The sequence below is a fragment of the Somniosus microcephalus genome, chromosome 11 (assembly GCF_052327205.1).
Source record: "Somniosus microcephalus isolate GS21.2 chromosome 11, FLI_Smic_1.0, whole genome shotgun sequence".
In the NCBI taxonomy this organism is placed as follows: domain Eukaryota; kingdom Metazoa; phylum Chordata; class Chondrichthyes; order Squaliformes; family Somniosidae; genus Somniosus; species Somniosus microcephalus.
In genome coordinates this window covers 20,562,965-20,576,160 of record NC_140997.1, presented here as the reverse complement: position 1 = coordinate 20,576,160, position 13,196 = coordinate 20,562,965, and the positions used below count along the sequence as shown (strand labels likewise).

At 43.9% G+C, this 13,196-nt stretch overlaps 1 protein-coding gene across 4 annotated transcripts in view; it reads right to left on the bottom strand.

Annotated features, from left to right (window-relative positions):
* The window catches only part of LOC147110358 (cytochrome P450 3A9-like), a 59,817-nt gene extending 46,881 nt beyond the window's left edge, over nt 1-12,936 (bottom strand). The window contains exons 1-3 of one of the 4 annotated variants that reach the window (XM_086000291.1): nt 12,729-12,936; nt 2,384-2,477; nt 1,369-1,421 (exon numbers count right to left, since the gene is read on the bottom strand). In XM_086000291.1, coding sequence (XP_085856417.1) covers nt 1,369-1,421; nt 2,384-2,477; nt 12,729-12,817 — 236 coding nt within the window. In that variant the 5' untranslated portion in view covers nt 12,818-12,936. The remainder of the gene's footprint in view (nt 1-1,368; nt 1,422-2,383; nt 2,478-12,728) is intronic. The other 3 variants (XM_086000292.1, XM_086000294.1, XM_086000293.1) reach the window with 3 other exon arrangements.
* Nucleotides 12,937-13,196: the final 260 nt, after the last annotated feature.

Here is a 13,196-nt window from a genome sequence, read left to right as displayed (position 1 = left end):
CGACCCGAAAAGTCAAATCAAATTTCTCTCCACGGATGTTGCCTGACCTGCTGAGTTTTTCCAGCATTTTCTGTTATTTTGGAAATATATCGCCATTCCTTCATCGTTGCTGGGTCAAAATCCTGGAACTCCTTCCCTGACAACACTGTGGGAGTACCTTCACCACAAGGACTGCAGCGGTGCAAGAAGGCGGCTCACCACCACCATCTCAAGGGCAACTAGGGATGGGCAATAAATGCTTGCCTTGCCAGCAATGCCCACATCCCAGGAACAAATTAAAAGAAAATTAACTGCAGAAAGTAAGTGTTTCAAATTTTTTTCCACCAGTTTTCCTGCCCGACAGCTGACTTGATTGACAGGCTGCCTGCCTGTCAGGTGGCAAAGCCTGCGGCACAAGGCCACAGCCAATGAGCGGAGAGCAGATAAGGAGGAAAAAAGGGATAGGGTGGAGGTGGGAAAGGTTGGGGTGGGGTGGGTGGAGTTGTTCAGGAGAGCATTGGAATAGTCGAGCCCCAGAAAACCTGGCCAAAATGGCTTAAAAATAAAAAGCATGTAAAAAAAGGGAGGCATGCAGTCTCCTTAAAAACTTTTACTATCTGACCCACCTCCCGAGAGTGGATTGGTCACCTGCCCACCGTTAAAATGTCCCCCACCTCCCCCACGGCCCACCCTGAGCCAAAGACAAAGAGGAATTTTAAAGTTCCCAGCCTAACTAAAACCACCTCCAAGATCAATTATCTGGGGCTTCCTTCGAACTCTTGCCAGTTCTCAATGGGCGGAATTCCAGGGTAACCTCGGAAACTCCCCCAGAAATGCTCCCTTGCTGTAGGGAACATGGACAGGTGATTCAGCCCTCCCTCCTGCCCACTGCCAGAATTCCTTGGTGAAAATGTGCCGAATCCCAGCAGAACCAGGAGTCACCCCAATATTTCAGTCCCTTCAATGGAGAACCGTCCCACCTGTGTCTTGGCCCAAACCGAGTGAATTTCAGGCTCATAGTATAATGCACCATTGGAGACATTTTCTCTGTTTGAATGTTTGCAAAAGAACCAAATGTATTAAGGTTGAACAAACACTCACAAAAACAGCACAACTCAATGTAAATGTAGCATTGGTTTGAGTGCAATGATAAAAATGAAGGTACCCATGACAACAGTGTACCTCAATGTAAATGTAGCATTGTTCGAAGTGCAATAATTGAATGCATCAATGCCGACACTACTTGGAATGATCTGTGCCTTTAAGCTGAGCTTATGACATGTACAGCACTTTTGGACTACATTTTGCATTGCTGGAGTGAAATGTATTTTTGAAAAGGAATAAAACCCACACCTTCATATACATTACTGGCTGATTAAATGCACTCACCCCCAGATCTTTCCATGCTTCTTGTAGCATTCTGTATCAAAGTTAAACATACCCTGGCCAGGAAGAAAACAAAATCATCAGCAAAAGTTTTAAACAGAAAGCTATAGAGATAGTGGATGCATTGGTTGTCATTTTCCAAAATTCCATAGATTCTAGAATGGTTCCCGCGAATTGGAAGGTAGCAAATGTAACCCCACTATTTAAGAAAGTTGGGAGAGAGAAAACGGGGAACTACAGACCAGTTAGCCTGACATCAGTAGTAGGGAAAATGCTAGAATCTGTTATTAAGGATGTGGTAACAGGGCACTTAGAAAATAATAATAGGATTGGGCAGAGTCAACATGGATTTATGAAAGGGAAATCGTGTTTGACAAATCTGTTAGAGTTTTGAGGTTGTAACTAACAGTAGATAAGGGAGAACGAGTGGATGTGGTGTATTTGGATTTTCAGAAGGCATTCGATAAGGTGCCACATTAGAGATTATTAAACAAAGTTGGGGCTCATGGGATTGGGGGTAATATGCTAGCATGGATTGAGGATTGGTTAACGGACAGAAAACAGAGGGTAGGAATAAGCGGGTCATTTTCGGGTTGGCAGGCTGTAACTAGTGGGGTACCGTAAGGATCAGTGCTTGGGCCTCAGCTATTCACAAACTACATCAATGATTTGGATGAGGGGACCAAATGTAATATATCCAAGTTTGATGATGATACAAAGCTAGGTGGCAATGTAAGTTGTGAGGAGGATGCAAGGAGAGTTTCTCCAGCTTTTGGCTGGTTCACTAACTGAAACACTTACACTGCAGCATGGAGAGAGACAGTCAGCACCACCCCTGCTCTGCCGCGAGTCTCCTCTCACCCAAATATAGAACACTATTAGCAGGAGCTTCGGAGAAGTCTCGCTCAGTTCTTGGTTAAAAGGAAGAAACCGTGCAATGGCAGAACGGTTCAATAACGAAGCACTAACAGGAGTTATTGACATGGTCAAGAAAGAGGAGAAAGAAAAAAAAACATACTTTTCTGTACTCCAGAAATGTTCCAATGAATGGCAGGGGCCTTGGCCCTGGAACTCCAAGTTGTTTAAAAAACCCATATGGTGAAACGCTGTACCTGCAAATTGAATTTAAATGGTTACAATCTATATAAACAATAAAACCTATATTGGTTAGTATGAGCTACATCAAATATATCCATGTACTGTGTTCCCATACATAAATCCCTGAAAATAATCCCTCAGCTACAACACTGGCATCTATCCGACAATATGGAAAACTGCTCAGGTGTGTCCGGTCTACAAAAATCAGGACAAATCCAACCGTGTCAATTACCATCCCATCAGTCTACTCTCAATCATCAGCAAAGTGATGGAAGGCGTCATTAACAGTGCTATCAAACGGCACTTACTCACCAATAACCTACTCACTGATGGCCAGTTTGGGTTCCGCCAAGACCACTTGGCTCCCGACCTCATTACAGCCTTGGTCCAAACATGGACAAAGGAGCTGAATTCCAGAGGTGAGGTAAGAGTGACTGCCCTAGACATCAAGGCAGCTTTTGACTGAGTGTGACATGAAGGAGCCCTAGTAAAACTGAAGTCAATGGGAATCGGGGGGGAAAAACTCTCCACTGGCTGGAGTCATACCTAGTACAAAGGAAGATGGTTGCGGTGATTGAAGGTCGATCATCACAGTCCCAGGACATCGCTGCAGGAGTTCCTCAGGGCAGTGTCCTAGGCCCAACCATCTTCAGCTGCTTCATCAAGGCTGATAAGTGGCAGGTAACATTCGCGCCACAGAAGTGCCAGGCAATGACTATCTCCAACAAGCGTGAGTCTAAACACTGCCCCTTGACATTTAATGGCATTACCATCATCAAATCCCCCACCATCAACATCCTGGGGGTCACCGTTGACCAGAAACTTAACTGGACCAGCCACATAAATACTGTGGCAACAAGAGCAGGTCAGAGGCTAGGTATTCTGCGGAGAGTGTCTCACCTCCTGACTCCCCAAAGCCTTTCTACCATCTGCAAGGCACAAGTAAGGAGTGTGATGGAATACTCTCCACTTGCCTGGATGAGTGCAGCTCCAACAACACTCAAGAAGTTCGACACCATCCAGGACAAAACAGCCCGCTCTACCACCTTAAACATTCACTCCTTCCACCACTGGCGTACCGTGGCTGCAGTGTGTACCATCTACAAGATGCACTGCAGCAACTCGCCAAGGCTTCTTCGGCAGCACCTCCCAAACCCGCGACCTCTTCCACCTAGAAGGACAAGGGCAGCAGACACATGGGAACACCACCACCTCCAAATTCTGCTCCAAGTCACACATCATCCTGACTTAGAAGTATATCGCTGATCCTTCATGGTTGCTGGGTCAAAATCCTGGAACTCCCTCGCGAACAGCACTGTGGGAATACCTTCACCACATGGACTGCAGCAGTTCAAGAAGGCGACTCACCACCACCTTCTCAAGAGCAATTAGGGATTGGCAATAAATGCTGGCCTTCCCAGCGACGTCCACATCCCATAAAAATGAATTAAAAAAAATTCCAACAGCAATCTCTCATCTAACAGGTATCTTCAAATATTATTTACAACTTTTTAAAGTGAAGATCTTAAAACAAAGGTGTTATGTTCATTAATAACTAGTCATTTTCATTATGAACAGCTAGCTTCTAGCTATTCACTTTATTCAGTACATGTGGACTTCTACAGCATCCATCTTGACTACTGCCTTGTGGGTAGCCTACTCTTATATACATACAGCTCTACAGCGCCACCTAGTGTACCATTCTAGAATGACATGTTACTGATCATTACATCCCCCTTTCTTTGAGGTTAAACAAAATCAATAAATATCAATCAACTTTCAAGAAACACGATAAAGATGATATCAGTAACACTTTTGTTAGTGCTCTATAAACAAACATTTTCACAACAGTCAACACATTTGCAAAGCTTTACTTTATACTCAAAGATTAAGTCTATCAGGCTTTTTTACTTCACGTGTGGACGTTCTCAGCACAGGTAAGTCTGATGTGTTTTCATGAGAGCCTGTATGTGTGTTTGTGTTAGAGAGTGTTCTGGTGGTGATTGACAAGATTCAGTTGCGGCATGGTCATCGATTTGCTCTTGGATAGTTTCTTGTTTTTTCAGGAGGGAACGGCGGTTCCTCCTGAGAATCTGTCCTTCCTCAGTTCTAACAGTGTATGACCTTGGTCCTACTTCCTCAAGAACTGTAGCTTTCCTGTTCCATGCATCTGGATCCTCAATCCTGACAACATCATCCCTTGTCAATGGTTTCAGAGTTTTGGATGACTTGTCATAGTATGATTTCTGTTTCAGCTTTAACAGTTGAAGTCTCTGTCTCAGTTCCTTACTCTGCTTTTCTTTTGCACAGCAAGGTAGCGTGGTACGCAACTTGCGACCCATTAGGAGTTCAGCAGGTGAAGAACCAGAGTCTAAAGGTGAGGCTCGGTAGCTCAGCAGGGCGAGATAAGGATCAGACTTGCTTTCTGTTGCTTTCTTCAGTAGCTGCGTGAGAACTTGAACACCTTTCTCTGCCTTACCATTCGACTGAGCATACAAAGGACTGGATGTGATGTGCTGAAAGTCATACTGTGCTGCAAACTGTTGCCACTCCTTACAGTTGAAGCACGGACCATTGTCGCTAACGGCAATCCTGGGAATTCCATGTCTGGCGAAAATGGATTTCACATGCATTATGACACTGCTTGCTGTGGTGCTTGAGAGCAGCGCCATCTCAGGATAGTTAGAATAGTAGTTAATCACTATTAGATCTCTTTACCATTCAAATGAAAGAGGTCCATACCAACCTTTTGCCATGGTGCTGTTGGTAAGTCAGCTACTATCATTGGTTCCTTTGCTTGTTTGTTTTGGTGTTTCTGACATGTCTCACATATGCCTATCATGTTTTCAATGTCCTTATTTATGCCAGGCCAATAAACAGTGTCTCTTGCTCTCCTTTTGCATTTTTCAATTTCGAGGTGTCCCTCATGAATCCTTTTGAGCATGTCTTGACGTAGAGCCTGTGGAATGACTATTCTGTTCTGTTTTAGTAACAGTCCACTTGCGACACTCAACTCTGACCTTATGTGAAAGTATTTTGGACAGGAACCTTTTGGCCAACCATGATGAATGTTCTCTATTACTGTTTGTAACTCTATCTTTTACTGCTTCTTCTGCTATTTGCTTTGATTTTGTGTCTGACATGGGCAGCGCAGCAGTGACCATACTCACATGAACATCCACGTCTTCCTCAGTAGAGCTCACATGACTCATTGTGGGTGCTCGGGATAGTGCATCTGCTAACACTATGTGTTTGCCTGGTGTGTAGATCAGTTCAAAGTCATATCTTTGCAGCTTCATAATGAGTCTTTGAATCCTTGGAGACATCTCATTCAGGTTCTTTTTTATGATGGCAACCAATGGGCAGTGGTCTGTCTCAACTGTGAAGGTGGGAAGTCCATATATGTAGCTATGGAATTTTTCTAGTCCAACTACCAAGCCTAGACATTCCTTTTCAATCTGGGCATATCGACACTCAGAATCAGTCATAGACCTGGAGGCATAGGCAACAGGCTTCCAATCTTCACCTTCTGCTTGTAGCAAGACTGCGCCTAGGCCATCTTTTGATGCATCCGTTGACACTTTGATTCTCTTTGTTGGGTCAAAGAAGGTGAGTACAGGTGTGGTTGTCAGCACTGTTTTAAGGTTCATCCACTCTTGTTCATGTCTTTCTGTCCATGCAAACTCATTTGTTTTATGTAGCAGTTCTCGCAGACAGGCTGTCTTGGATGACAAGTTAGGAATGAACTTTCCAATGAAGTTTATCATCCCCATGATGTGTAGCACTCCTTTTTTGTCAGTGGGTCGGGGCATGTTGAGTATGGAGTTTACTTTTTCCATATCTGGCTCTATTCCTTTACCAGATAGATTATCTCCTAGGAAAGTGACTTCCTGGACGCCAAACTGACACTTGGCTTTGTTGAGCTTCAGTCCATTCCGGCGTATGCTCTGTAGCACTTTAGTCAGTCTCTCATTGTGGAGACCCAGATGATGATGTCATCAACATAGAGCCGAACTCCTTCCAGACCTTCAATTATGTGTTCCATCGCTCTATGAAAGATTTCAGATGCAGATATTATCCCGAAAGGCATTCTGAGGAAACAATATCTGCCAAATGGTGTGTTGAAGGTACAGTATTTGGTGCTCTCTTCATCCAGTTTTAGTTGCCAAAATCCTTGTGAGGCATCGAGCTTTGTGAAGTATCTGGCACCTGACATTTCACTGGTGATTTCTTCTCGCTTGGGAATCTGGTAGTGTTCACGTTTTATGTTTGCATTTAAGTCCTTTGGATCCATGCATATTCTTAGATCATTGTTCTTTTTCTTTACACATACCATGGAGTTAACCCAGTCTGTTGGCTCTTCGACTTTCCTGATGACTCCTAGTGTGGTCATTCTGTCCAGTTCATTCTTGAGCCGGTCACGCAGGGGTGCTGGAACTCTCCGTGGAGCATGTACCACTGGCTGAGCATCCTCTTTTAGCTGGATCTTGTAAGTGAATGGTAGAACTCCAAATCCTTTGAACACATCCTGGAAATTACTCACTACAGAATCCACTGAGTCATCTGGTCTGCTTATGGCACAGTTTAATACGGTAGACTCTTGACCAGTTCTAAGTCCTCACAAGCTTTGTCACCTAGTAGTGAATCAAGTCCTTCAGCCACAACAGAAAACATGAGATGATGCACTTTGTCTTTGACTGTCACTTTAAGTCTGCATACACCTAAGCTATCTATTTTCTGTCCATTATAGTTCTTTAGTACTGACTTTCTGTATTTTGGGCTTTTCTTTCATGTTTTTAATGTCACTCATACTGATTAAGTTTGCTTTTGCCCCAGTGTCTAGTTTCAATGGAACTAACGCTCCATTTACCTGCAGTGGGATCATCCATTTGTCCTCTTTTACTGCATTAACTTTATGTTCAGCATTGTCCATTCCTGAGGGCTGCACATTTTCTGTATCCTTTTTGATACTGTCACATGACACCATTCCTACAGAAAATGTCTCACTTAAATCAGTGTCCTCAATCACATTGACTTGGACTTGTTGCCCTTTCTTTGTTTTTACTTTTGAAAAGCATTGTTTGGCAAAGTGATTCCTTCCATGACATTTTGTGCACATTTTTCCAAATGCTGGGCATTGTTTTGACTGGTGTTTGTAACCACAGCATTTACAATTAAAAATTCCTTCCTCCGATTGCTTTTCATTTCTGTTCTGCCCATGTTTCTTTCCTTTGTAGGACACAGCACCGACAGCAGCACTATCACTTACTACCATCGCATTATTATTCATTTCACTAAAAGTCTTCGCATGCTTTTGAGCTAGCTCACTGGCTTGGCATATTTTCACAGCATTTTCCAATGTTAGTTCGGTTTCTCTCAACAGACGTTCCCTGACCTTTTTATCATGAATACCAAACACAATCTGGTCACGAATCATGGATGATTTCAGCTCAGAGAAATTACATGTCTGTGCTTTCAGTTTCAGATCGCTCACAAAGCTATCAAAAGTCTCATTATGCTGCTGTGTCCTTTCATAAAACCATGCTGCCTCTGTTTGATTGTATTATGATTTTCTAAATGCCCCGCGATTACTTCCTTAATAATGGATTCGAGCATTTTGCCAATGGCAGATGTTAGGCTAACTGGCCTATAGTTTCCTGCTTTCTGTCTCCCTCCTTTTTTGAATAAGGGCATTACATTTGCAGTTTTCCAATCCGCAGGGACTTTTCCCCAGAGTCAAGGGAATTTTGGAAGATTACAACCAATGCATCCATTATCTCTGTAGCCACTTTTTTTAAGTTCCTAGGATGCAGGTAATCAGGTCCAGGGGACTTGTCAGCCTTTAGACCCATAAGTTTGCCTAGCACTTTTTCTCTAGTGATAGTTTAAGTTCCTCCCTCCCTTTTGCCCCTTGATTTTATACTATTACTGGGAAGTTTTTAGTGTCCTCTACGGTGAAGACAGATACAAAATATTTGTTCAATGCCTCTGCCATTTCCTTGTTTCCCACTCTTATGTTTGTACGCTCTGTCTCTTCCTATCACACTCTGGTTTTCATTGCCAATATCACTACCCTGCACTATTGCCCTGTCCTTTCTCTAACTTTCTAAATTTCCCCTCGCTTGAACCCTCCCCCTGTCTATTTAATAATGGCGTATCTACTGTGTATGCCTTTATTACACTGAAGAAATTTGAGCAAGCTACAGCACGAGTGACTTAGGCCATTACTTCCACCATGCCATAATTTGATGGGACTTTTTGCGCTGCTCCAGAGACCCTCGCCGCAAAAGTTGAACAGCTAATTATCATAGCTCCGCCCACCCCTTAAAATTTACACTGATTGCAAATTTGCTGCATTTAAGCCAATATTCGCACCGCTGCCACTTAAGACTGAATAATAATAGCTTGGGAGAGCTGGCAGCCATGTGATTTATGTGTTTATTTAAGATGGTTGCTTATTATTATCCATACTTGGTGCACACAAGATCAATACGAAGATTATCCCAGACCCATTCTCACTGCTACAAGTCGCTTCTGAGAGACTGCATAAGGTGTTAAATAAACACAAGTCTTAGTTTGTGGTTATAATTTTCTCTATTCATTCATGGGATGTGGACGTTGCTGACAAGGTCAGCAGTTATTGCCCATCCCTAATTGCCCTCGAGAAGGTGGTGGTGAGCCGCCTTCTTGTACCACTGCAGTCTGTGTGGTGAAGGTATTCCCACAGTGCTGTTAAGGAGGGAGTTCTAGGATTTTGACCCAGTGACAATGAAGGAACGGCAAAATGTTTCCAAGTCAGGATGGTGTGTGACTTGGAGGTGGTGGTGTTCCCATGCACCTGCTGCCCTTGTCCTTATAGATGGCAGAGGTCATGAGTTTGGGAGTGCCTTGGCGAGTTGCTGCAGTGCATCTTGTAGATGGTACACACAGTGCAGCCACGGTGCGCCAGTGGTGGAGGGAGTGAATGTTTAAGGTGGTGGATGGGGTGCTGATCAAACGGCCTGCTTTGTCCTGGATGGTGTCGAGCTGCTTGAGTGTTGTTGGAGCTGCACTCATCCAGGCAAATGGACAGTATTCCATCATATTCCTGACTTGTGCCTTATAAATGGTGGAAAGGCTTTGGGGAGTCAGGAGGTGAGTTACTCACCACAGAATGCCCAGCCTCTGACCTGCTCTTGTAACCAAGTATTTATGTGGCTGGTGTTGTTGAGTCTCTGGTCAATGGTGACCCCCAGGATGTTGATCGTGGTGGAATTGACAATGGTAATATCAATGAATGTCAAGGGGAGGTGGTTAGACTCTCTTGTTGGAGATGATCATTGCCTGGCACTTGTGTGATGCGAATGTTACTTACCATTTCTCAGCACAAGCCTGAATGCTGTCCTGGTCTTGCTGCATATGGGCACAGACTGCTTCATTATCTAAAGACGATAGCAAAATACTGCGGATGCTGGAAATCCGAAATAACAACAGAAAACGCTGGAAAAACTCAGCAGGCCAAGCAGCATCCGTAGAGAGAGAAACAGAATTAACGTTTCAGGTCGAAGACCTTTCGTCAGAACAGTTGGAGCTGAGTGGTCCTGGCTTGCTGCATCTGAATGTTAACTTTCAGTGATTTATGTACAAGGACACCCAGGTTCCTCTGAACACCAACATTTCCCAATCTCTCACCATTTAAAAAATTCTCTGCTTTTCTATTTTTCCTACCAAAGTGGATAACTTCACATTTCTCCACATTATATTCCATTTGCTATGTTCTTGCCCACTCACTTAGCTTGTCTATATCCCCTTGAAGCCTCCTTGCATCCTCCTCACAACTTACATTCCCACCTAGCTTTGTATCATCAGCAAACTTGGATATATTACATTTGATCCCCTCATCCAAATCATTGATATAGATTGTGAATAGCTGAGGCCCAAGCACTGATCCTTGCGGCACTCCACTAGTTACAACCTGCCAACCCGAAAATGACCCATTTATTCCTACTCTCTTTTTTCTGTCCATTAACCAATCCTCAATCCATGCTAGTATACTACCCCCAATCCCATGAGCCCTAATTTTGTTTAATAACCTCTTGTGGCACCTTATCAAATGCCTTCTGGAAATCCAAATACACCACATCCACTGGATCCCCCTTATCTATTCTGTTAGTTACAACCTCAAAAACTCTAACAGATTTGTCAAACATGATTTCCTTTTCATAAATGCATGTTGACTCTGCTCAATCCTATTATTATTTTCTAAGTGCCCTGTTACCATGTCCTTAATAATATATTCTAGCATTTTCCCTACTACTGATGTCAGGCTAACTGGTCTGTCATTCCCTGTTTTCTCTCTCCCTCCTTTCTTAAATAGTGGGGTTACATTTGTTACTTTCCAATCCAGGAACCGTTCTAGAATCTATGGAATTTTGGAATATGACAACCAATGCATCCACTATCTCTATCGCCAACTCTTTCAAAATGCTAGGATGTAGGCCATCAGGTCCAGGGGATTTATTGGCTTTCAGTCTCATTAATTTCTCGAGTACTTTTTTTACTAATACTAATTTCTTTCAGTTCCGCATTCTCATGAGATCCTTGGTTCTCCACTATCTTTGGGAGATTTTTTCATCTTCTTCCGTGAAGACTGACACAAAGGCCATGATTTTATCGGCACTGAGAGGGCGGGTTTTGAGGCGGGTCAAAAGGTAAAATCGTTTTGATTGACAGCGGGGTCCGATCTCGCCATCAACCCGCCTCCAAACAATTTTCCCAAGTGTCGGATCCCCGATTTGTGCATGGACCCGATACCTAGCGGCAGGAAGAGGATTAAAGCCAATTAAATGCCTGCTAACAGGTAGTTGAGAGTATTTGACAGGCTATTTTTAAATTTTGCCTCTTCTGCCTTGGGTTTCCCGATGTCCGGACACCACGCCAGGTAAGTGTGGCGTGTTGTGAGTCTGCTGTAATGTTTCTGCATTGATGACAGCTGCAGAAGTGGTGTGAAGGATCCAATGGTGCACTGGTGAGTTTCAGAGGTAAGAAAATGTTGGGAAATTCATTTTTAATGCATTTACATATTTCTTTAGATAACACGTTTTGAAATCAATGTCTAGTGCCACCTCATTCGGAGAAGCTCTCACCAGTGACAGATCGCTTCTGTAACCTCAACTGCAGCTGCCATCTATTCCAGCCTATGGAGTGAATCACTGGAGAGCCTTGGTGCAAGAGCTCACCTTTGTACAGTGATTGTTAGTGTTTGCAGCACCTCAATGCTGTCAAACACTGAAAAATCAGCTGTCAAAAAAAATTGTGCGTGATCCCTTTAAGAAAACCGGCAGATGACGCGTCATCAAATGATGTCATATGACCGGCTTCCTATTAATTGGCCAGCAAGCCCGCAGGGCGGGCTTAACAAGATCAATCAACGTAAAATCACGTCCGTGGTCGGATATAGTTGGGGGCGGGACTGGAACCCAGAAACACCAGACCCGCTCCCAAGCCGCATCCATTCTTTGAGCCACGCATTTAACCTTCTAATCTGTTTGTCTCTATGCCAGGTATCAGGTAACAATCCAGAAATTATTACCTGTGAGGTTCTGCCTTTCAATTTCAACCCTAGCTTCTCAAATTCTCTCAACTAATCCAGTAACATAACCACTATGCTATCACCCCTATTGATCAACACACAGGAATTTTAAAAATCTGGAGTAGCTTCTTATCATGATCGCTCTTGTTTGTACAGAAATGTGAATTTTTCCCTTTTATGTAGAGCAGACTTGAGATTTCAAGATAGCCCAGCTTTGTGTTAATAGCCAGAAAACAGAAGGGTTTCATCTTTTACTTCTTTTGGTTCTTTTATTCTTTTGTCCGATCGCAGCCCTGCCTTCGATCTAGTTCCTTTTCTCTCCAGTTTTGAAGAAGGGTCAAACCCGAAACGTCAACTCAAATTTCTCTCCACGGATGTTGCCTGACTTGCTGAGTTTTTCCCGCATTTTCTGTTGTTATTTAGGGTTTCATCTCACCCTGTCCTGAGGCTCACCTGGTCCTCGGGTAGAAACTTGAAAAACAAGTAAAATGCTTCAAATTCCCACCTGGATTAAAGCAGAGACGGAGGAGCCCCCCCACCCCACATACACACAAAGAGGGTTCAAAACAAACAAACTAGTGTCAAATGCTGTAAACTGTCCTTGTGTAAACAGTGAGTCCAACCAAACTTTGTGGGTATTTTCTCACTTGGCTAGAACGAGGACACCTGGTAAATAAATCAATCAGACACTTACCAACCCAGCAGGACCAGGAAAGTGAGGAGAAGGATCCAGGTCTGGTCGGACAGAGCGCTCCGGATCATCCCCAGACTCTCGAAAGCCATTCCGAGAGGAGTCAAGGCTCGGCTGCGGGAAGCCTGAGCTGGGATTGCGTCTATTTAAAGGGAGCGTTCGTCACAAGGCAGGGAGGAGGGGCTGCTTACTGTATTACAGAACACCATGAAAGACAATGGGGCCGATTTTCCCAGCCTCGAGGAGGCAGGTTTGGAGGCGGGATAGCGATATTGCCGGAGGCGGTTTTGATGGGTGTGATTCGGTCCCGCCTCCAGCAGTCCAGAGAGGTAGTTAAGACCCTTAAATAGTAGTTAAGGGCCTCTATAATCCTATTTTGACAGGCCCTCATTATTCTTCCACATTTTCAGCATGTTCCACGACCCTCCTAAGCCACGCCAGCTAATCCTGGCGGGTTGACAAGTGGGTGGC